Here is a 24443-nt window from a genome sequence, read left to right as displayed (position 1 = left end):
CCTCTGCTTGTCTCCTCTGTGACCGTGTCCCCTACCCAGTGGGAGCATCAGTGCCGGGAGCTGCACAGCGAGCAGCACGTGACCAAGGTGGAGAACGTGGCGCTGAAGCAGACCAATGAGGAGCTGGCCCAGGAGCTGGAGCACACCAGTCAGGAGCTGAGCCTTGCCCAGGAGCAGCTGGTCCTCCTGCAGGAGCAGTCCTCACACCTGAACCAGGAGAGGGAGATGTAAGTCTATCTGGCTGGCTGTGTCTGGGATCCTGTTTGGGTGTTTGTTTCTCCTTGTGAGTCCATATCTTAGACCAGTGGTTTCCAACTTCGCTTCTTGAGCACCCCAAAAGCCCCGAAAGCATTCCTGATTCAACTCATTAAGGGCCTGATAATTAGTTGAATCAGGTGTGCTTGTCCAGGGCTACAATAAAAATGTGTAGTGTTTGGGGTACTCAAGGACCGGAGTTGGGAACATCTGTCATAGGCGCTACTTGCATTCAGTAGTGTCTATAAATCACATGATTATGAAGGCATAAATGTATAAAAGCCTCTATACCTAATTTATGTTGATGTAGTTCTGTCCTTGTGATGTACTTGTCTGTTAATGTTCTGTATTATATAATGTTTTATGTTCTGTTTGGACCCCAAGAAGAGTAGCAGCTGCTAGCTGATGGGGATCCTAATGAAATATTGATATTATAACATGAATATGTGTATTTGTTGTCCAACACAGGGAGATGTACCGGGTCACAGAGGGATTGCAGAGGGAGCGAGCGAGCCTGCTGAAACAACTTGACCTGCTGAGGTAAAAGTGGAGATGGAACAGACAAACACACACACACACACACACACACACTAGGAGAGGGGCAGTGGGTTACTGTATATCAGTTCAGAGCCACTACTCTCCAAATCAAGGAGCAATGATCATACTGTACAATACTGAAGGTTATGTTATATTCACTACAAACCAAGGCCACACATCAATCCAACTGATAGCATTGACCTCAGGCAAACTCCTCAAGCTGTTTTATACTAAAGCAATGAGGCACGAGGGGTGTGGTGCATGGCCAATATACCACAGCTAAGGGCTGTTCTTACCCACGACGCAATGCGGAGTGCCTGGAAACAGCCCGTAGCAGTGGGAAATTAGTCATATACCACAAACCCCCGAGGTGCATTATTGCTATTATAAACTGCTTACAAATGTAATTAGAACAGTAAAACTAAAAGTTTTGCCATACCTGTGGTATACAGTCTCGTATACCATGGCTTTCAGCCAATCAGCATTCAGTGCTCGAACCATCCAATTTATAATAGTGCTTAGAAAGTATGTATTTCTGTTGCAATGAACCCCTTCCGTGTTATATTATCTTCAGGGAAATGAACAAGCACTTACGAGATGAGCGAGACATGTGCTCTTATCAAGTAAGTATACACATGTGCAATGTATTTATTAATCATTCTCTTTTCGTGAAATCCCCTTCTATCTATCTACAGTATCTGTATGTCTGTTTCTATCAAGTTTGATAGATACTAACCTAAAAACATGATTCCTTGAAAAGCATGGAATCTAGAAAACATTTTAAATCAAATCCAATTGCAATCAAATTGCAGATGAATTTGTTTTTCTTTTGTTGTTTTGCAGAAACTGAGGAATACTGTTAAAAATCCTGCTTGCAACCCGAGGCCTGGATCAAAAACTCTGAATCCCTTTGACAGAAAGGCCTTTAGGTATACTATTTGCTTAGAAAGGCTTTTAATACAAATTGAATGGATAGTGCCTGGTGTTGTTATGGAAGCCTTAATTGATACAAACGTTCAATTCACCTACAATACACTCTTGTTCAGTATGAATATGACTGTAGTTTGAATAGTTATTAATAGTGAATGATTCATATTTTCTAAGTAGGTGGCATTGCAAAAAGTCAAACAGAGCACATGAAACATAATTCACATGTTGGACAGAAAGCTGCTCAATAGGGCTGTAGTTTTAGTTCTGTGTAGAACGTGTCTGTACAGTATTTACATTGTTCTTAATATATGCAAATGCCTGTAAGTCAATTCACATTCTACATCCATACCATTGTACTCCATAAAAATCATTTGTTAGCCAATTTCCCCATCAATTTCCATCTCATCCCTGTCTCTCCAGTGAGGATGAGGAGGTAGTGCTCCCCCACTCTAAGAGGAAGAGTCCGGGTGGAGTGAATGGCTACAGCCTGGAGGACGTGGTGGATTCCAGACCCCTCCAGAGGATCATCTCCATAGAGGAGGACCACCTACCCCAGCTCCTTCAGGATAACTACCAGACTCAGCTCTGGGAGTGGCATGAGGAGGCCGAGGAGGAAGAGCACATAGAGCTACAGATGACCTCTATAAATTCTCCCAGTTCTCCAACGATGGAGCAGCAGCCAGTTGACACCAGAGAGACAGAGATGCCTACATCTCCCAGGGGCCAGCCTGTCGGAAAGGAGACTATGGGGAATGTAAGCATGTAGGACAAGGGCTCAGATAGAGACACAACATCAGTGTTGGTTTGAAATGATGTGAGGAGACATTGTGGTCCGTCTACTGAAAAGACTAGAAGGATTCAGTTGGCTTGGCATAGTTATCCTCCATTTGAAGTGAAAGAGATTGTTCAGCATTTTCACATTATGTTCCCTCCAGGGTCGTTTGTAGGTCACCAAGTTTTTGTTTGTTCTCCTGACCCCGTAAAGAGAGCTGTGGGGGAGGAGTGTAGGTGGATGTACAGCACAGTGTGTTTCCAACAGACCAGACCTGAGATAGGAACAAAACAGTCACAGGTGTTGGGTTTCTCACTTTGAGTGAGTTGACCCCGCAGTGAACCTCATAAACAAGATTAGCTAATTGTATTAGTGTTTGTTGAAAGAGTGTTTCCATGATTTACTGTCGATTTTAGAAAATTACTATGTATTTCAAGAACTTTGTTTTACTATAACAGAATAATATAATAGGATAATAGTTGTGGAGTTTCTTGGAATTAGGGGGCTAATTATGCAGTGTTCATAATATTTTCAAATTTGCTGCTCAATGCTCAAATATTTGTTGCCATGTCATTGTTTGTAGTGTACTCTCTCCCAGTATATATCGAATTGGATACTTGCAATCTGAATTATCCTGGTAATTACTTGAGGAAAAGTAGACTTGAGTACATAGTGAGTTTGAAAGAGTTGGATGAAACTTATAATATGAACTCTTAACACACAGATCCCTCTTTCACTCTGTGTTGTGTTTCCAGGAGGAGGTTGCAGCGTTGGCCCCAGACCGCCTGTTTAAGATCGTCCTGGTGGGCAACTCCAGTGTGGGGAAGACCTCCCTCCTCAGGCGGTTCTGTGATGACTGCTTTTACCCAGGCACCTCTGCCACCGTCGGTGAGTGGCCTTTCCAGGCTTCCTTTTTTACAGCAGAGCAGGGTTGTGTTCATTAGGCACCAACTGAACAAAACCAACTGAAACAGGAACTACCTGGAATTGTTGTATAAGAATCTCTCATTTTATTTTACGTTGAAAAATGTTTCGCTACGGTGTGCCCTAATGAACACGACCCAGAGCCGAGCCCCAGTCCTGTGGCTGGTTGACCTCACCCTCCCTCTCACACTGGCTTTACTCACTAAGCACTTTAAGATGCTGATTGTTTAACACTGTGGAAAGCTGATTATGTTGTGTTGATCTTGCACTTATAGGCCACAGCCTAATAAGCAGAGAAACCATGTTGTGGTGCTGTATATTGACTGACTTGACTCATACTGACCATGTCTTGGATTCTTCCGATTGGCCTTTCTGTTGTACTGTAGGTTAATGTTGCACACCCAAAACGAGTTTGTTCTGTGTGTGACTGAGAGCATACTCAATTATGTCATGACTCACCATACCATTTTATATTGGTTTAATTCAATTAAGTATTTTCACTCATACAGTGCTGTGCAATCCCATCGTAAGTCAGTGCACCATTCTGTAGACATGAATCAAGCGCACTGTAAGTGTATTGGGGATCTTGTAGTTTTAAACCAGTAGAGCTAGGCAGACCAAACAGCGCCACATGAAACAGCTTGTGAAGTCACAGTGTTCCTCTCATGTCATTCTGCAGTCTGGTACAAACAGCTCCACATTTCTTCATATCCTCTCTATTTAGGCCCTGTTTGGAAGCATTTGATTCTCAAAATAGTCATACAATTCTGAGAATGTATTTTTGTTGTTGTTGAGAAAGTCAGATAGATTTCGAATTGTGTGGTCCCTTTAGAACAATATACAATATCCGATCAACTCCTGTTGACGCAATTGTGACGCAAGCATTGACAGAAAACATGTTGTTCCTCCGTTTCTATTTGAGCACTGGGGACAAATGTAGTCCATTGGAATCAGCAATGGATAAGTAACATTTCAGAAACTCAGAGAAGGACATTGCCATATAAAGTTCCACATGTTATCCTTTGAAGTTCCTTGTTTTATCCAGATTTAGCCCGGAAATCAATTTTTGGCTCCTTTTATCATTTTTGTATCTTATTACGTGCCCATCATTTCTGAAAATGGGTTTACTTTTGAAAATGAATATGGATAAAAAGTTACAGGAACAAAATATTATTGTAAGGCAAAAGATAGTAAATGACTATAAGTGACAATAAGTGACTTAAATCAGATTAATGATATATTGTCTGTCCTGCATCATCAACAGGCATAGACTACAGTGTGAAGACAATACGGGTGGACAACAGCCAGGTGGCGCTGCAGATGTGGGATACAGCAGGACAGGAGAGGTGGGAACTCTACTAGGTGGATTTACACATGTTCAACCTTTTGCCTCAGCAGATTTTATTTTGCTACATGCAGTTAGGCTGTATGGCGCACTACTGCTACTATGGTTAAATGTCAGTATTTTTCCGTATTTTAATAATGAGACAAAAGTTTTAAAAGATCAAATGACATGTAATGTTGTGCATGAGGATAAAGTACAAACGGGGGAATTCTCAGTCTTACAATTACTCACTTCTCCACCACTTCAGGAGAGGACTATCAGAATGGTCCTGCAATAGATAGCAGCCGTTTTACAGGCTCCTGAACAATTCTACTCTTTTTTTTCTTTCTTTTTTGCGCTGATCGTAACTTTTTTGTACATAATGTTTCTGCCATCGTTTCCTATGATCGAAAAGGGCTTCTGGACACCAGAACAGCGATCAATAACCGTGATTTGGATTAAGATTTCTACTTCAACAAGTCGTAGGCACAGGACATAGTGCTCATTCTGGACCAGACCCTAATCCCAGAGAAAAGAGAGGCTGGCATGCGGGCACCCTGACAAAACTACATTGGCGAGTACATAAACCGCCTCTACATTCAATGGAGAACAAACTGGATGAGCTCTGTTCAAGACTATCCTATCAACAGGACCTGAAGAACTGTAATATCTTATGTTTCTCAGAGTTGTGGCTGAACAAGGACATGGATAATATACATTGAGTGTACAAAACATTAGGAACACCCCCTTTTGCCCTCAGAACAGCCTCAATTCGTTGGGCGTGGACTCTACATGGTGTTGAAAGCGTTCCGCATGGATGCTGCCCATGTTGACTCCAATGCTTCCCACAGTTGGCTGGATGTCCTTTGGGTGGGGAAGCATTCTTGATACACACAGGAAACTGTTGAGCGTGAAAAACCCAGTAGCGTTGCAGTTCTTGACACACTCAAACCGGTGCGCCTGGCACCTACTACCATACCCCATTTAAAGGCACTTCAATCTTTTGTCTTGCCTGTTCATCCTCTGAATGGCACACATACACAATCCATGTCTCAAAGCTTAAAAATCCTACCCTTCATCTACACTGATTGAAGTGGATTTAAACGGTGACATCAATAAGGGATCATAGCTTTCACCTGGACAGTCATGGAAAGAGAAGGTGTTCCAAATGTTTTGTACACTCAGTGTACATCTAGCTGGTTTTTCCATACATCGGCAGGACAGAACAGCAGCGTCAGGTAATCTCGAGTGGATGTGTCTCTTTGTTAACAACAGCTGGTGTGCCATCTCGAGGTTCTGCTCGCCTGAGTTAGAATACCTAATGATAAGCTATATATAGACCATACTATTTACCAAGATAGTTTTAATCTATATTTTTCATAGCAGTCTTTTTAGAATCACAAACCGGTGCTGGCACTAAGACTGCACTCAATGAGCTGTATAGGGGCCATAAGCAAACAGAAAAATGCTCATCCAGAAGCGGCGCTCCTAGTGGCCTGTGATTTGAATGCAGGAAAACTGAAATCCGTCCAACCTCATTTCTACCAGCATGTCACCTGTGCAACGAGAGGTGAAAAAAACTATAGATCATCTTTACTCCACACACAGAAACGCATATAAATCTCTCCCTCACCATAACATTTACATTTTAGTCATTTAGCAGACGCTCTTATCCAGAGCGACTTACAGTAGAGTGCATACATTTTATTACATTTTACATACTGAGACAAGGATATCCCTACCGGCCAAACCCTCCCTAACCCGGACGACGCTATGCCAATTGTGCGTCGCCCCACGGACCTCCCGGTTGCGGCCGGCTGCGACAGCCTGGGCGCGAACCCAGAGACTCTGGTGGCGTAGCTAGCACTGCGATGCAGTGCCCTAGACCACTGCGCCACCCGGGAGGCATAACTCTAAACTCCTGATTCATGCTTACAAGCAATAACTCAAATGAAGTACCAGTGACGCACTCAATACAGAAGTGGTCCAATGAAGCAGATGCTAAGATACAGGACTGTTTCGCTAACACAGAGTGGAATATGTTCCGCCATTCATCCAATGGCATTGAGGATTGTACCACATTAGTCACCGGCTTCATTAATATGTGCATCAACGACATTGACGAACCATCAAACAGGCAAAGCGTCAATACAGCACTAAGATCGAATCTTGTTACATCAGCTCTGACGCTTGTCGGTTGTGGCAGGGCTTGCAAAATATCATGGATTACAAAGGGAAACCCAGCCACGAGCTGCCCAGTGACGCAAGCCTACCAGATGAGCTGAATGCCTTCTATGCTCACTTCGAGGCAAGCAACACTGATCCATGCATGAGAGCAGCAGCCATTCCAGATGACCGTGTAATCACGCTCTCCATAGCTGATGTGAGTAAGACCTTTAAACAGGTTAACATTCACTAGGCCGCAGGGTCAGATGGATTACTCAGAGTATGCGCTGAGCAGCTGGCAAGTGTGTTCACTGACATTTTCAACCTCTCCCTGACACAGTCTGTAATACGTACATGTTTCAAGCAGACCACCATAGTCCCTGTGCCCCAGCACGCCAAAGTAACCTGTCTAAATGACTTATGCACCGTGGCACTCATATCTGTAGCCATGAAATGATTTGAAAGGCTGGTCATGGCTCACATCAACACCATCATCTTGACACCCTGGACCCACTCAAATTCGCATACCGCCCCAACAAATCCTCAGGTGACGCAGTCTCAATTGCACTCCACACTGACCTATCCCATCTGGACAAGAGGAATACCTATGTAAGAATGCATTCCATTGAATACAGCTCAGCCTTCAACACCATAGTACCCTCCAAGTTCATCACTAAGCTCAGGGCCCTGGTTTTGAACTCTGCCCTGTGCACTGGGTTCTGGACTTCCTGACGGACCAACCCTAGGTGGTGAGGTTAGGCAACAACACATCCGCCATGCAGACCCTCAACACATGCTTAGTCCCCTCCTGTACTCCCTGTTCACCCACAACTGTGTGGCCGCGCACGACTCCAACACCATCATTAAGTTTGCAGACGACACAACGGTGGTAGGCCTGATCACCGACAACGATGAGACAGCCTATAGGGAGGAGGTCAGAGACCTGGCAGTGTGGTGCCATGACAACAACCTGTCCCTCAACTTCAGCAAGACAAAGGAGCTTATCGTGGACTACAGCAAACGGAGGGCCGGGCACACCCTCATTCAAATCGACAGGGCTGTAGTGGAGTGGGTTAAAACCTTCAAGTTCCTTGGTGTCCACTAAGGATCTCTCATGGTCCACACACACCAACACAGTCGTGAAGAGGGCACAACAACGCCTCTTCCACCTTGGGAGGCTGAAAAGATTTGGCATGGGCCCTCAGCTGCACCATTGAGAGCATCTTGATTGGCTGCATCACTGCTTGAAATGGTAACTGCTTGACATCTGACCGCAATGCATTACAGAGGGTAGTGCATACTGACCAGCACATCACTGGGCTGAGCTCCCTGCCTAATGATCAATTAGCCTTTTAAAATGATCAACTTGGATTAGCTAACACAACGTGCCATTGGAACACAGGAGTGATGGTTGCTTATAAATGGGCCTCTGTACCCCTATGTAGATATTCCATTTTAAAAAATCTGCCGTTTCCAGCTGCATTAGTCATTTACAACATTAACAATGTCTACACTGTATTTCTGATCAATTTGATGTTATTTTAATGGACAAGAAATGTGCTTTTCTTTTAAAAACAAGTACATTTCTAAGTGACCCCAAACTTTTGAACAGTAGTTTACATATCTACCTCAATTACCTCGTACCGCTGCACATCGACTCGATATTGGTACTGGGGCGTCAGATGACCTAGCGGTTAAGAACGTTGGGCCAGTAACCGAAAGGTTGCTTGTTCGAATCCTTTAGCCGACTAGGTGAAAAATGTGTCTGTGCCCTTAAGAAAGGCACTTAACCCTAATTGCTCCTGTAAGTCACTCTGGATAAGAGTGTCTGCAAAATGACTACAATATCCTTGTACCTCGTGTATATAGCTAAGTTATCGTTACTCTTTGTGTATTTACTTTTATTTCACTATTTTCTTTCTGTCTGCATTGTTGGGAAGGGCCCGTTAGTAAGAATGTCACTCTTAGTCTACACCTGTTGTTTAAGAAGCATATGATGAATACTATTTTATTTGATTTCAGGTATCGCAGCATCACCAAGCAGTTCTTCCGCAAGGCTGATGGTGTGATAGTCATGTATGACATCACTGCTGAGCAGAGTTTTACCGCAGTGAGGCAGTGGCTGACCAGTGTACAGGTAGGAAGTGCGCAAACACTTTACTGCTCACCTCTGACATAGTACTACATACAGTGGCAAGAAAAAGTATGTGAACCCTTTGGAGTTACCTGGATTTCTGCATATATTGGTCATCAAATTTGATCGGATCTTCATCTAAGTCACAACAATAGACAAACATAGTATGCTTAAACAAATAACACACAAATTGTATTTTTCTTGTCTATATTGAATACAGCATTTAAACATTCACAGTGTAGGTTGGAAAAAGTATGTGAACCCCTAGGCTAATGACTTCTCCAAAAGATAATTGGAGTCAGGAGTCAGCTAACCTGGAGTCCATTCAATGAGACGAGATTGGAGATGTTGGTTAGAGCTGCCTTGCACTATAAAAAACACTCACAACATTTGAGTTTGCTATTCACAAGAATCATTGCCTGATGTGAACCATGCTTCGAACAAAAGAGATCTCACAAGACCTAAGATGAAGAATTGTTGACTTGCATAAAGCTGGAAAGGGTTACAAAAGTATCTCTAAAAGCCTTGCTGTTCATCAGTCCACAGTAAGACAAATTGTATATAAATGGAGAAAGTTCAGCACTGTTGCTAATCTCCCCAGGAGTGGCCGTCCTGCAAAGATGACTGCAAGAGCACAGTGCAGAATGCTCAATGAGGTTAAGAAGAATCCTAGAGTGTCAGCTAAAGACTTACAGAAATCTCTGGAATATGCTAACATCTCTGTTGACGAGTCTGCGATACGTAAAACGCTAAACAAGAATGGTGTTCATGGGAGGACACCACCGAAGAAGCCACTGCTGTCCAAAAAAAACATTGCTGTACGTCTGAAGTTTGCAAAAGTGCACCTGTATATTCCACAGCGCTACTGGCAAAATATTCTGTGGACAGATGAAACTAGAGTTCAGTTGTTTGGAAGGGACACACAACACTATGTGTGGAGGAATAATGCACAGCACACCAACATCAAAACCTCATCCCAACTGTAAAGTATGGTGGAGAGAGCATCATGGTTTGGAGCTGCTTTGCTGCCTCAGGGTCTGGACAGCTTTCTATCATCGACGGAAAAATGAATTCCTAAGTTTATCAAGACATTTTGCAGGAGAATGTTAGGCTATCTCTTCGCCAATTGAAGCTCAACAGAAGTTGGGTGATGCAACAGGACAACGACCCAAAACACAGAAGTAAATCAACAACAGAAAGCTTCAACAGAAGAAAATACGCCTTCTGGAGTGGCCCAGTCAGAGTCCTGACCTCAATCCGATTGAGATACTGTGGCATGACCTCAAGAGAGCAGTTCACACCAGACATCCCAAGAATATTGCTGAACTGAAACAGTTTTGTAAAGAGGAATGTTTCAAAATTCCTCCTGACCGCAACTACAGAAAACAGTTGGTTGAGGTTATTGCTGCCAAAGGAGGGTCAACCAGTTAATACTTTTTCCACCCTGCAGTGTGAATATTTACACGGTGTGTTCAATAAAAACATGAACACGTATAATTGTTTGTGTGTTTAAGCAGACCAGAAGATCAGATCAAATTTTATGACCAATTAATGCAGGAATCCAGGTATTTCCAAAGGGTTCACATACTTTTTCTTGCCACTGTAGCTCATAAAAATGTAGATCGCACTGAGGGCCTCCTCCTTCTCAATAGCACATTCACTCTATGCCTACATAACATTGATATACAATACCAGATCAAATGTGCTACTTATTGTAATTCATACTGGATATCTGTAGAGGCACGATACATGTTACCATTCAATATCGTTACGTATTCAGTGACACAGTTCAGAGTACATCATGTCCACTATACTGATAAAGCCAGCTTTGTCATGTACTACCAGAGAGAGAGAGAGAGAGAGAGAAAGATCTAGCCCTAATGTAATGCCTCTGTGTCCATCATCTCCTCTCTTCACAGGAGGGGGCTGGCGAGGACATTCCCATCATGCTGCTGGGGAACAAAATGGACAAGGGGAGTGAGCGGAAGGTTCAGACGAGAGTGGGTGAAAAATTAGCCAAGGTCTGTCTATCAGCCATTCCCTGGGCGTTGTTAATGGTCCAGTCTTCAACCCACAGGCTTCACAGTGCCCACAGATCTTCTCACTGAATAAGTAAAAGCAACAAAATGAGGCTTTTTAACGAGACTTGTGTGTGGTCATTAATATGGCCCAGGATTTTTTTTCTACTTCCTACATCCTTCTTTCATCTATGTTTTCTTTTTCCTTTCTTTGGGTCTGTAGTTTCTATGGTGATAGATAATTGCTAAGTGCCTCAGATCAGTCAAGAGCTGCTCTTCTTTTTCATTTTGCTCCTATGGCCATTAGTCCAGATGATGTTTACCTTAATGCTACTAAAGAGGCCTGAGTACTAGGAGATGGCTGTGTGGGAGAGGAGACTGATAGACCTACTACAGCTTCCAATTACAGCGCTGGTCTGTACATCCCATTGACTTCATGTTTGTCATCCGGTAAAGACTTATCAAATCTCCTTTGCAGGACTGCCAGTTGATTTTCTACGAGTGCAGTGCTTGTTCCGGACAAAACGTGGTAGACTCAATGGTAAATTTGGCAAGGTGAGTTGAGTAAAGTGCTGTGAGGGATTTTTAACAGGACATAATTCCTACTTCTTCCACATATCTATTGTCTTAACACTATTTGTCATTTTAATTTAAGCCATTAATTAACAAGACTATATATGACGGGAAAACAAACTTAATACTGTCAGGCCAAAAATGTAATAACTGTCTGCTTGGACATAGTCCAAACTGGGCTTTATGCGGTCTGCAGTGACTCACATTAAGCCAAATGCGTCACGGCAAGATTGAGAAAACAATGACCAATCTTATCATTCCTAAATATACACTTTAGACACGTAGTACATAACTTTATCCTAGAACTTCAATAATAGGATCAGAATGTTATATTGTGTGCAATTTCTTCTCTAGTCAAGTCACTGTAATAGAGGTTGAGTTCTCACTCTCAATAATAAACAATTAACCTGAAGCATATGTGTGACTGGCGCATTTCTGAGTGAAATCTCTTCTGCTATGTCTTCTAGAATTCTGAAAGAGCAGGAGGACAGAGAGAAAGAGAAAACGATCCATCTGGTGAACAGCTCTTCACAGAAGAAGAGGTCCTGCTGCTAGCAACAAAATGGCTATTAGTTACTTTCTTCACAACACCATAGTGTACCTGTTCAGATGTTCACTGTACATTTTAACCGCCGGTCCTTAGGAACTCAAGGATCTATAGCACAATGCAGTTGATGTCGGAAGTTTACATACACCTTAGCCAAATACATTTAAACTCAGTTTTTCACAATCCCTGACATTTAATCCTGGTCAAAATTCCCTGTTTTAGGTCAGTTAGGATCACCACTTTATTTTAAGAATGTGACATGTCAAAATAATAGTAGATTGAATTATTTATTTCAGCTTTTATTTCTTTCATCCCATTCCCAGTGGGTCGGAAGTTTACATACACTCAATTAGTATTTGGTAATATTGCCTTTAAATTGTTTAACTTGGCTCAAACATTTCGGGTAGCCTTACACAAGCTTCCCACAATAAGTTGGGTGAATTTTGGCCCATTCCTCCTGACAGAGCTGGTTTAACTGAGTCAGGTTTGTAGGCCTCCTTGCTCGCACACGCTTTTTCAGTTCTGCCCACAAATTTTCTATGGGATTGAGGTCAGGGCTTTGTGATGGCCACTCCAATACCTTGACTTTGTTGTCCTTAAGCCATTTTTCCACAACTTTGGAAGAATGCTTGGGGTCATTGTCCATTTGGAAGACCCATTTGCGACCAAGCTTTAACTTCCTGACTGATGTCTTGAGATGTTGCTTCAATATATCCACATAATTTTCCTCCCTCATGAAGCCATCTATTTTATATAGTGCACCAGTCCCTCCTGCAGCAAAGCACCCCCACAACATGATGCTGCCGCCCCCGTGCTTCACAGTTGAGATGGTGTTCTTCGGCTTGCAAGCATCCCACTTTTTCCTCCAAAAATAACAATGATCATTATGGCCAAACAGTTCTATTTTTGTTTCATCAGACCAGAGGACATTTCTCCAAAAAGTACAATCTTTGTCCCCATGTGCAGTTGCAAATCGTAGTCTGGCTTTTTTATGGCGGTTTTGGAGCAGTGGCTTCTTCCTTGCAGAGCGGCCTTTCAGGTTATGTCGATATAAGACTCGTTTTACTGTGGATATAGATACTTTTATACCTGTTTCCTCCAGCATCTTCACAGGGTCCTTTGCCGTTGTTCTGGGATTGATTTGCACTTTTCGCACCAAAGTACGTTCATCTCTAGGAGACAGAACGTGTCTCCTTCCTGATGGGTATGACGGCTGTGTGGTCCCATGGTGTTTATACTATTGTTTGTACAGATGAACGTGGTACCTTCAGGCATTTGGAAATTGTGGAGATCTACAATTTTTTTTCTGAGGTCTTGGCTGATTTCTTTTGATTTTCACATGATGTCAAGCAGAGGCACTGAGTTTGAAGGTAGACCTTGAAATACATCCACAGGTACACCTCCAATTGACTCAAATGATGTCAATTAGCCTATCAGAAGCTTCTAAGGCCTTGACATCATTTTCTGGAATTTTCCAAGTTGTTTAAAGGCACAGTCAACTTAGTGTATGTAAACTTCTGACCCACTGGAATTGTGATAGTGAAATAATCTGTAAACAATTGTTTGAAAAATTACTTAATTATTAAAGTAGATGTCCTAACCAACTTGCCAAAACTAGTTTGTTAACAAGAAATTTGTGGAGTGGTTGAAAAACGAGTTTTAATGACTCCAACGTAAGTGTAAATGTAAACTTCCGACTTCAACTGTACCTCTTTCGATCTCACTCGGTCTCTCTCTCTGTCTCGGTCTAACTCTCTCTCTACACATGCAGTGTGTACACCTGTTTTCATGAGTCTGTGGCTTTTAAAACAGCTCTCTTTCAGATGTTATCGTAGCACTTCACACCATGAAAGAGCCAGACTATGGGATGACACTACCATTGGTGAATAGAATTACATTTTTAAAAAGACAGTATAGTACTATTAAAATGTCATAAATTGTAGTTATTAGGAAAATACATCTATTTTTAATTAAATGTATTTTCAACCAGCTAAGCCAAAACCAACAGTGAGTTATATACTGTATAAAAGTTAAGAAAGTAAATATTTGTTTATGGCTGGGTTAGGTTTTCGACAATTTGTGAAATGTGGATTTTGTTCAGAACCAATTGAACATTTCCAACAGTAAAGAAGAGTTCATATTATTTGTCAGATTTGGACTCTTTTATCTCGGATCAATTTTGTTACTAGATTAGCCTCTCTCAAACATAATAAGGTTTACTGTTGTATGTGGGGATGATTGTCCAGAAGTCAACTATGTGTATAGAAATGCCTTTGCAATGAGTGGACGGTAGTAGACCTCTACCTCTATCAAAGCGTCTGCATGCAAACTGTCACCACTATTTGGCTTTTTTATGTAATTAGCGCAGTGTTATTTCTATGAAGGAGTTGTCTGTTGAACTGCAGTTGTTTGCTCAATCTTGCCAAGTGATATGCCTTTTCCATAACCAGATCTCTTAAAGTATTTGTTTGTGGACACGCTAAAACATTTCTCATAATAATTCCATAAAAGTTGATATAGCACCAAGTATTGTTGAACAAATTATCTTGTGCTCCCGCTGGGAATTTGTTGTAAATATAACATATTGTAATGTACACCATCACTGCACTTGTACAGTATAGTAATTTAGCTTCCAATAGATACCTATGAGACAATGGAGGTGTAATTAGTACATGTATGTTCTGGGATGTTGAGGAACACTAACAAATCATCCTTTGGGGTCCTCCAGTGTAGAGTATCTCTTGTGTATTTGACAGTGTGCTATGGCCACTCTAAACTAACCAACCAGGTTGCATTTGTGCCACGTTACTGTACCTGTGTTCTTGCACAATAATGTGAAAATGTAAATATGAAAAATGTTATGGTTTCTCTGAATAATAAATGGATATTGTATATTTCAGGGATCTTGTGTGAACTTGAATTACAGATGCCACCTAGTGGACAATGTTAGTCTTTAGCTTAACTTTTATTTAACTCTTACACGACAGCAGGTAAAATTAACAATACAATACAATGCTTGAATAGCACTATTTTTAAACTCTTGAAAATGTAATTGTCATACAAAATGAACTAGTGGTAACCATGTTTTAGTACTTAGGCAGATTACCAGGTGTAAATAATTAAATGATTGCCATGAGTGGTAAACAGGAATAACACTTAGCAAGTGTTATATCTGCTGAAGGGTAAACATTAAAGTTCGTTAGCTTAAATCACTGACTTAATTCCAAAGACAACAGTGTTGTATGCATGCTATTGCACACAATCTACTTAGTGGATACTATTTCAGTTAGATTTTCTTCATAATATTCAGCTTTTTTATTCTATTTCACACACTGTGCTAGATATACACACGTTGATACTGGATCAAAAGCAAAAAAGGTAAAGACATACTATCTGCTCACAAGAGACAGCTCTCAACATGAAACTACCGGTCCCTGCCCTTCTAGATCAAAACGCAGACTCTTTACGGAACATATTGTACATGAGCCAAATGTCACTCACTCATTACTAGCCACTAGTCTATTCATACATGGCATGTCACACTGTACGTCTTCTGAACAGTCATAAGTGTTGTGCTGATGAGCTTCATTGAGATGCATGGAAGAGCGTCTGTATCTTGGCTGCAGATAGAATGTCTTTGGTAAGGAAGGATGGTGTAACAGTACTACACAACTGTGAGGGGAGGTCACACAGTTGGACTGGAGGACACCTCCAGTTGTTGCCTTGGCGATGACCTTAGAGTTAGTAAGAGCACAGGTGAAGGGAAGGAGCTGCCGCCTGAGTGTCCAACTCCAGCGCTGAGCAGAGGCTGGAATTAACTCTCTGCTACTGATCTAAGGACAGGACTAACTGCTGACAGTTGCTAGGCCAGGCTCTGAGGACAGGTCAGTCACTGACCCGAGATCAGCAGAGCCAGGGAAAGCATGGTAACTACAAGGCCCTCAAGTTGAGAGAAGTTCAGTGAGCAGCAGCTACTGATGTGAGGCCCCACCCACTAAATGCTGCGTCACACTTTCCACTTCTTGGTATGGCTTCAGTGTGTACACAGAATTTAAGAGACAATGGTTATTATTAAAGATCAGTGTCTGTTCAGTGGGGTAGGCCTTGTAATCAGGAGCTTTTGCAGGCATCTAGACAAGAGCCGCTGACTACGCAGATTACAACGCCGACATCACAGCTCTAACAGAAACCACAGACCACACTTTGGAGTGCAAGCTGCGCAAATGTATGAGCGCTCATATATATTGCACACTCCCAAAAAGCTACAGTACATGACCTGATTGCAAACACACACTATCATTCACATCGTTACACATACATTATGCAGCACTGAATTTTTCTTGGCCGATACATTTAATTACTGCACTACCAGATATGGTGAAGATTATTTACAAACATGCAAAATTGGGTAATTTAAAAGTATATTTGAAGATAGAAGATACTGGCCTAGGATGTAGAATATTAAAAAGTATCATTATATGCAATATATATGCAAAGTACAGTAACTGATCATAATGCGCTCCAAACACTGAAACTCACATAGAAAATATTTTCCCAAAAAGGAGGGAAAATAAAGACATTTTAAAAAGTGCTAACTAATCCTGTGGCCTGATTATTTTGGAAGAACAATGAACAAAATCAAGATAACATACAATATAGATAAATAATCAATAACATTCATTATGACTAGAACATTCTTGAATTCACAAGGTGTTACATTCAAAGTTGTCCTCTGAACAGTTGGCCTAACAGTTAAGACTTGCCTTGTTAAATAAAGGTTAAATTAAAAAAATGCCGGTGAGAGGTGTTGATGTGGGCATGTTGATATTGCTTGGAGTGCCACCCCTGTACTCTTCTCTCATCATCACCTGATTCCTCTGATCTGGCCTATCCCACCATTTCTCTCCATCCATCCGCTCTCATCCTTCCTCTCCATCCATCCTCTCTCATCCTTCCTCTCCATCTATTCTCTCTCATCCCTCTATCTCCTCTTTGATTCCTGCATCCCACCATCTCCCTCTCAACCTCTCTCATTCTTCCATCCCACTCTCTCGTCTCCCTCCACCCCATTCTCTCTCCTCAGTGTCTGTTGTTAAGGGGAGTGCCTCTGCCTCCCTCTGTGTTTGTGGGGCTGCAGGCAGCACTGCGCACCGGCTATCCCTGTTGGACACCTAGCTAACGCATCTTGTAGTCGTGGGAGATGGCTGCCTCACATAACTGTCCTTTGAAATCCAACTCAAAGGTAAAGTCCAAGTCACGCTGCAAGACAGAGACAAAAAGAGAAAGAGAGAAAGAAAGAGAAAGAGAGAAAGAAAGAAAGAGACAGAATTCACCAGGGGGGAAAGAGAGAAATTAGAGTGAGTGTTAAATCAAACGTTTCTTATTTCAGGCCTGTCACCTGAACATGGGCTTGACAGAGTTCTCACACAGGCAATTTCTACAGATGAGGAAAGAGATTCCAGGACTCTGTATAGCCTAATTATGGTGTGTTTCGTGTGTATGGTTTGAAAGTAAATGTGTATATCTACATGTTACCTCTTGGTTGGTTGGGGGAGAAAAGATAAGCCATTCTATTTAAATTTGTCTTGTTTCTGTTAGTCTTTAGTGACATGGATAGAAGTACAGTCTGCTGTCATTCTGATCTAAGAATATTACTCCTGCTTATTATGAAGAAAAAATACATCTGTTTAACTTTGTAAACTAAAGGTGTGTTTAGAATTATTTTTGTTGTATTAATGCTATGTAATCTCTCCTCAGACTAATATTATTCTGTTTGTCCTGTGGGTACCTTTGCCACTGTTCCACCCCTTGTGTATTGCGCTGTCATGGTGTATTTGGACGCAGAATGCTTATCGAATGAAGATTCCTAAGCGGAGTAGTTTAACTCCAAATGTGAATATTTCAACTTTTTCTCTGCTGCCGTATTTTGGATGTCGCTTAGGCTAGCAGATGTATACTATTGTAGGGGGATGGATGCGGGAGTGAGCGAGGGTTGATGAAGAATGAGAAAGATTTCAGGAGACAGGGAGTGAAAGAGTAGGAGAGGAGAAACACAGTAGGCTGATTATTAGCCTATTACAAATACAGGCAATTTTAGGTCTGAATGAATGTACACTGACTGAATCAGAAACCAATGGTTTCTTGGAGATCTTGACTGATTTTGACCCTTCCTGTTTGGTCTGGGACTGATCAGTGTTTTCTCTCCTTTGACCTTTATCACAAAGATGATTAAAACAAGCTGTCTATTGTGGAGAAGTAGCAGTGGAATTGAGTTCATTTCTAGCTATATAATGATAGAATAAATGCTTTATCTGCCTGAAATGACGATAGTCTTTTTGACTTTATTTTGATAGACAAAACAAGTACAGATATTATATGTATGTGTCCGCCCTGACTTTAGTTATATTTGCTTTCTTTATTATTTGGTTAGGGCAGGGTGTGACAAGGGGTGGTTTGTTTAGTTTTTGTATTGTCTAGGGCACAGGTGTCAAACTCATTCCACGGGGGGCCGAGTGTCTGCGGGTTTTCGCTCCTCCCTTATACTTGATTGATGAATTAACATCACTAATTAGTTAGGAACTCCCCACACCTGGTTGTCTAGGGCTTTATTGAAAGGAAAGACCAAAAACCTGCAGACACAAGGCCCTCCGTGGAATGAGTTTGACACCCCTGGTCTAGGGGTTTTTGTTATCTATGGGGATTTTGTATTGTCTAGGGGTTGTAGGTTTATGGTGGCCTGAGTTGGTTTCCAATCAGAGACAGCTGTTTATCGTTGTCTCTGATTGGGGAGCCTATTTAGGTTGCCATTTTCCATGTTGGTTTGGTGGGTAGTTGTCCATGTTTAGTTGCCTGTGAACACTACACATGCTTCACGGTTTGTTTGTTTGTTAGTTTGTTAAGTGGTCTTTGTTGAATTAAAATATGTATTCCAATCGCGCTGCACCTTGGTCCACTCCTTTAAACGGCCGTGACAGTATGACCTGTACCTATCCCTGTGGGGCCTGGTTCTCTAGCTATCATGCAGTAGGTAGGTGCTAGGGCCTTTAAAAAACATTTTTGGGGACCAGAACAAACCTGGTACCTAGATGGGGAGGGTTTCCCGGACACAGATTTAGCCTAGTCCTGGACTACAAAGCACTCTCAATGGAGATTCTAGACTGTGTCCCAGAAATTACCCTTATAAGCATAACTTCTCAGTTGATGACTTTTTACTGGTCATAGATTCCAGATACTCACTATGTTCTTGTCGTTGGGCTTCATGTTGATGCTGCCAATGATCTCTTCCCCTCTCCTCACAGTCAGGTAGTCCTCCAGGTAGAACACTGTCTGTTTCCAGTGTGTGTATGGAGCATCGGGGGCTATAGGAAGACAGACAGGCAGTTAAGGCCAAATCCTAACTTCAGGTCAGTGTGCTTAAAAGGTCCAATACAACCGTTTTTATCTTAATATCAAATTATTTCTGCATAATTGTTTTCAATTACAATGCTCAAAAATAAATAAATAGCTTATTAGCAAAAAGCCATTTTTCAAGCAATCATTTTGCTAGGAGTGGTCTGAGACAAGGACCTAATGGGAGTGATATGCACCCCGAAAACAAGCTGTTATTGGCAGAGAGGTTTGAAATTATCTTTGTTATTGGTCTATTAACTTATACGTCCTGGTGATGTAGCCAGGCAGGCCAAAACTCAACCCATGCTAAACGAGCTGAAATTCCAGGTGGTGTTTTCAAACAGCTCTTACACTAAAAGGGTATTATCACAATTTCACAGTATTATTCCAGCCTCAGTGTGTACAGTATATAACAGTATATAACAGTATATAAAACAAAGGAAAATTATGTTTTTGACTGTACTGCCCCTTATACTCGAATTTTCACGTATATTATGCATAATTGTCAACTGAAGAGTTAATTTTAGAATTCGGCCCTTAGAGTGGACATGACCCCCAGACCATTTACCCTTAAAACCAAAACAATCATGAGCCAAAGTTTTGACCCCTATATGAACTGTAACTCAGTAAAATCTTTGGAATTGAAATTCATTATTTGTACATTTCCCAGTTAAAACCTCTTGACTTGGGATCATTTTCGTAAACAACCGCTGAATTGCAGAGCGCCAAAATCAACACACAAAACAATATTTATAAATCATGAAATCACAAGTGAAATATACCAAACACGAGACCCTCAGTTACACAATAAATGTTATTTTTGTACGATAAAGATTAGTTTTATAACCAAAAACCGCCATTTGGTTTGTGCGTTATGTTCAGAAAACCACAGGCTCGTTCCGGTCCTGAAAGGCAGACAAATTCCAAAAAGTATCCATAATGTTCGTAGAAACATGTCAAACGTTTTTTTATAATCAATCCTCAGGTTGTTTTTAACATACATAATCAATAATGTTTAAACCGGACGGTAACCTATTCAATACTACAGAGAAAGAAAATGTCGAGCTACATCTCTCGCGCGCAGGAACTAATCAAAGGACACCTGACGCATTTTGAAAAATCTTGCTCATTTTTCAAAATAAAAGCTTGAAACTATGTCTAAAGCCTGGTCACAGCCTGAGGAAGCCATTGGAAAAGGAATCTGGTTGATACCCCTTTAAATGGAGGGGCAGGCAATGGAACAGGGATTTTTCCAAATAAAAGGCACTTCCGGGTTGGATTTCCTCAGATTTTCACCTGCAGTTCTGTTATACTCAGACAATATTTTGACAGTTTTGGAAACTTTAGAGTGTTTTCTATCCTAATCTGTCGATTATATGCATATTCTAGCATCTGGACCTGAGAAATAGTCTGTTTACCTTGGGAACGTTCTTTTTCCAAACATAAAATTCTGCCCCCTAGCTGAAAGAGGTTAATGGAATGAATGCGCTTAGTGTCAAAAATGGACTGCAGGGGGACTGCAGGATTTGTTTAAATGCATTTCACCTTGTATTGCTGAATTTCCATGACAGCTAGGCTCTCTGAACAGTGACATGATACGTCTGAAAGCCTGAGGGAATTAAACCCTGATCACTAATTATCATGCTATTTACAAACACCACAGATGTGTGATGATAAAATGCTGGTTGAGGATATACATATCATTGGTATAACGAACAGCTAAGAGGAACTGACTGGGTTGACCTCCCCACCGACATTTGTCTTTATCAATCTGTATCCTCCCTTTACCTCGCCACTCATCATGCATTCCACTACCTGAATTGTATGTGTGTATGTCATCTCCAGCTGCACACTGCTGATAGCCGACACCACCGCCCCAAACAAAAGTGTGCGCCCCCTTGTGAATGCGCTGTTAAACGATTGCTGGACCAAGCCAAAGGTCAATACACCTTTAATCAAATTTCAGCCGGCTGTCCTGGGGTAACTTTGCACCTTTTAAAAGATACGCCATTTGAGGGCTCATGGAAAAAAATGAGTTTCTGATCAGCATGGTTGCTGCATAAACACAGAGTATGAAAGCTGTGTGGGAACAAACAGAATAGGTAAATCTATAGTTGTGAAGAGGGCATGATAACACCCTTTCCTCCTCAGGAGACTGAAAAGATTTGGCATGGGTCCCCAGATCCTCAAAATGTTCTACAGCTGCACCATCGAGAGCATCCTGACCGGTTGCATCACCACCTGGTATGGCAACTGCTTGGCATCTAAGGCGCTACAGAGGGTAGTGTGTATGGCCCAGTACATCACTGGGGCCAAGTTTCCTGACATCCAGGACCTATATACTAGGCTGTGTCAGAGGAAGGCCCAAAAAATTGTCAAAGACTACAGTCACCCAAGTCATAGACTGTTCTCTCTGCTACTGCATGGCAAGTGGTACCGGAGCACAAAGTCTATGACCAAAAGGCTCCTTAACAGCTTCTACCCCCAAGCCATAAGACTGCTGAACAACTAATCAAATGGGCACCCAGACTATTTACATTGATACCCCCCCCCCCCTTACACTGCTGCTACTCGCTGTTTATCTATGCATAGTCACTTTACAAATTACCTCGACTAACCTGTACCCCCACACAATGACTCGGTACTGGTACCCCCTGTATATAGCCTTGTTATTGTAATCTAAATTGCTTGTAAAACATACATACATATATTTTTTTTACTTTAGTTAATTTAGTAAATATTTTCTTAACTCTATTTCTTGAACTGCATTGTTGGTTAAGGGCTTGTAAGTAAGCATTTCACGGTAAGGTCTACTACACCTGTTGTATTCGGCGCATGTGACAAATAAAATTTGTTTTGATTTGTTTCGCTAATTCAATGCGTGAGTTGTTATTTTCCAGCAGCAGATAACTCTGCAGATGTCTCTGTGTGCTCCATACACTATATACCGGTCCTCCAGGAGAATATAGGAAAACTATGGCCTTAAAGGACTTAGGCCTCTATGTGTGCATTTAGATGTGTATCAGGGGTGCAGCGAGGGCTCAAATCAATACAATAAGGTGGAAGAGCTGTATGATTGGAGGTCAAAATTAAGACATGGTCTACTTTGCAGTGACAACACATGGTCATCTTGCCACTGCCTCAGCAAAATGTACGAAAGTCACAGAAAGTCACAATTCAAAGTCTCCTATGTGCGTCACAAATTCGAATGAAGGCAAACGAATGAAGCTATTATGTGGTATCACATCACAAAATGTATAACATCACACCACCACTAGAGGTCGCTCACTGACTGATCCAAATGAACTCAGCTCATCGCTCTACTTTCTGTGGACATGCAAATCAACTGGGGCCTCAAAGGTCTTCTAATTTTAGCCTTGATACACTACATGACCAAAAGTATGTGGACACCTGCTCGTCAAACATCTCATTCCAAAATCATGGGCATTAATATGGAGTTGGTCCGCCCTTTGCTGCTATAACAGCCTCCAATCTTCTGGGAAGGCTTTCCACTAGATGTTGGAACAATGGGATTCCATTCAGCCACAAGCGCATTCGTGAGATCGGGCACTGATCTTGGGTGATTAGGCCTGTCTCGCAGTTGGCATTCCAATTCATCCCAAAGGTGTTCGGTGGGGTTGAGGTTAGGGCTCTGTGCAGGCCAGTCAAGTTCTTCCACATCGATCGCGACAAATCATTTCTGTATGGACCTCGCTTTGTGCACGGGGGCATTGTCATGCTGAAATAGGAAAAGGCCTTCTCCAAACTGTTGCCACGAAGTTGGAAGCACAGAATCATCTAGAATGTCATTGTATGCTGTAGCGTTAAGATTTCCCTTCACTGGAACTAAGGGGCCTAGTCCGAAACCATGAAAAATATTACCAGACCATTATTCCTCCTCTACCAAACTTTACAGTTGGCACTATGTATTGGGGCAGCTAGCGTTCTCCTGGCATCCGGCAAACCCAGATTAGTTCGTCGGACTGCCAGATGGTGAAGCGTGATTCATCACTCCAGAGAACGCGTTTCTGCTGCTCCACAGTCAAATAGCGGCGAGCTTTACACACCTCCAGCCGACGTTTGGCATTGCCCATGGTGATCTTAGGCTTGTGTGCGGCTTCTTGGCCATGGAAACCCATTTCATGAATCTTCGGACAAACAGTTATTGTGCTGACGTTCCTTCCAGCGCTGACGTTGCTTTGGAGCGCTGTGCACTTTAGCACTTGGCAGTCCCGTTCTGTGAGCTTGTGTGGCCACCACTTCGCAGCTAAGCCATTGTTGCTCCTAGATGCTTCCACTTCACAATAACAGCACTTACAGTTCACTGTGGCAGCTCTAGCAGGGCCAAAATTTGATGAACTGACTTGTTGGAAAGGTGGCATCCAATGACGGTGCCACATTGAAAGACTAATTTTAAGGGGTGTTCACTTACTTTTATATATATAGTGTATCAGCATTTGCTGTTGTAGTCTAGGCCTTTCTGGCTTATCAAAGAACTCATTAGAGGGGGTTCTTTGTCTTGGGATGGAACCCATAGGGAGGATGGATGGTGGGCAGGGAGCAGGAACTCTAGCTAACCTGTCAGGGAGCAGTAGGACTCTCCTAGCCTATAATCTGCTGCTGCTGCCGCCAATTAAAAGGATAAAACCCTAGGTCTGCAGAAGTTGGTCTGATAACGACACCGTGAACTGAAGAGCTGCTAGTACTACGGTACAAAGAGTGCTAATGAGCCTTCCACACCGAGACTTCCATTATTGCTCATACTTTCTTATCATCCAGTTTATTGTTGTCGTCCCCCAACAATTGCCTGTTGCCAACCCCTGACCTACACATTCCTCTTATTAATCACATGTCAATCTTACATCTACAATTAG

The 24443-nt window shown here is 42.0% G+C and overlaps 2 protein-coding genes across 4 annotated transcripts in view; one reads left to right on the top strand and one right to left on the bottom strand.

The window, feature by feature from the left end:
* The window catches only part of LOC129862373 (EF-hand calcium-binding domain-containing protein 4B-like), a 39041-nt gene extending 23967 nt beyond the window's left edge, over positions 1-15074 (top strand). For both annotated transcript variants that reach the window (XM_055933967.1, XM_055933968.1), the window contains 11 exons: positions 40-227; positions 724-795; positions 1367-1415; positions 1636-1721; positions 2143-2476; positions 3250-3382; positions 4683-4764; positions 8931-9045; positions 10962-11063; positions 11539-11615; positions 12101-15074. In XM_055933967.1, the coding sequence (XP_055789942.1) occupies positions 40-227; positions 724-795; positions 1367-1415; positions 1636-1721; positions 2143-2476; positions 3250-3382; positions 4683-4764; positions 8931-9045; positions 10962-11063; positions 11539-11615; positions 12101-12188 (1326 nt within the window). In that variant the 3' untranslated portion in view covers positions 12189-15074. The remainder of the gene's footprint in view (positions 1-39; positions 228-723; positions 796-1366; positions 1416-1635; positions 1722-2142; positions 2477-3249; positions 3383-4682; positions 4765-8930; positions 9046-10961; positions 11064-11538; positions 11616-12100) is intronic.
* A 52-nt stretch (positions 15075-15126) lies between these two features.
* The window catches only part of LOC129862375 (protein arginine N-methyltransferase 8-B), a 47147-nt gene continuing 37830 nt past the window's right edge, over positions 15127-24443 (bottom strand). For both annotated transcript variants that reach the window (XM_055933969.1, XM_055933970.1), the window contains exons 10-11: positions 19417-19538; positions 15127-17439 (exon numbers count right to left, since the gene is read on the bottom strand). In XM_055933969.1, coding sequence (XP_055789944.1) covers positions 17356-17439; positions 19417-19538 — 206 coding nt within the window. In that variant the 3' untranslated portion in view covers positions 15127-17355. The remainder of the gene's footprint in view (positions 17440-19416; positions 19539-24443) is intronic.

Source organism: Salvelinus fontinalis, chromosome 9 (assembly GCF_029448725.1).
Source record: "Salvelinus fontinalis isolate EN_2023a chromosome 9, ASM2944872v1, whole genome shotgun sequence".
Taxonomy (NCBI): Eukaryota; Metazoa; Chordata; class Actinopteri; order Salmoniformes; family Salmonidae; genus Salvelinus; species Salvelinus fontinalis.
This window is presented reverse-complemented; position numbering and strand designations above follow the sequence as displayed.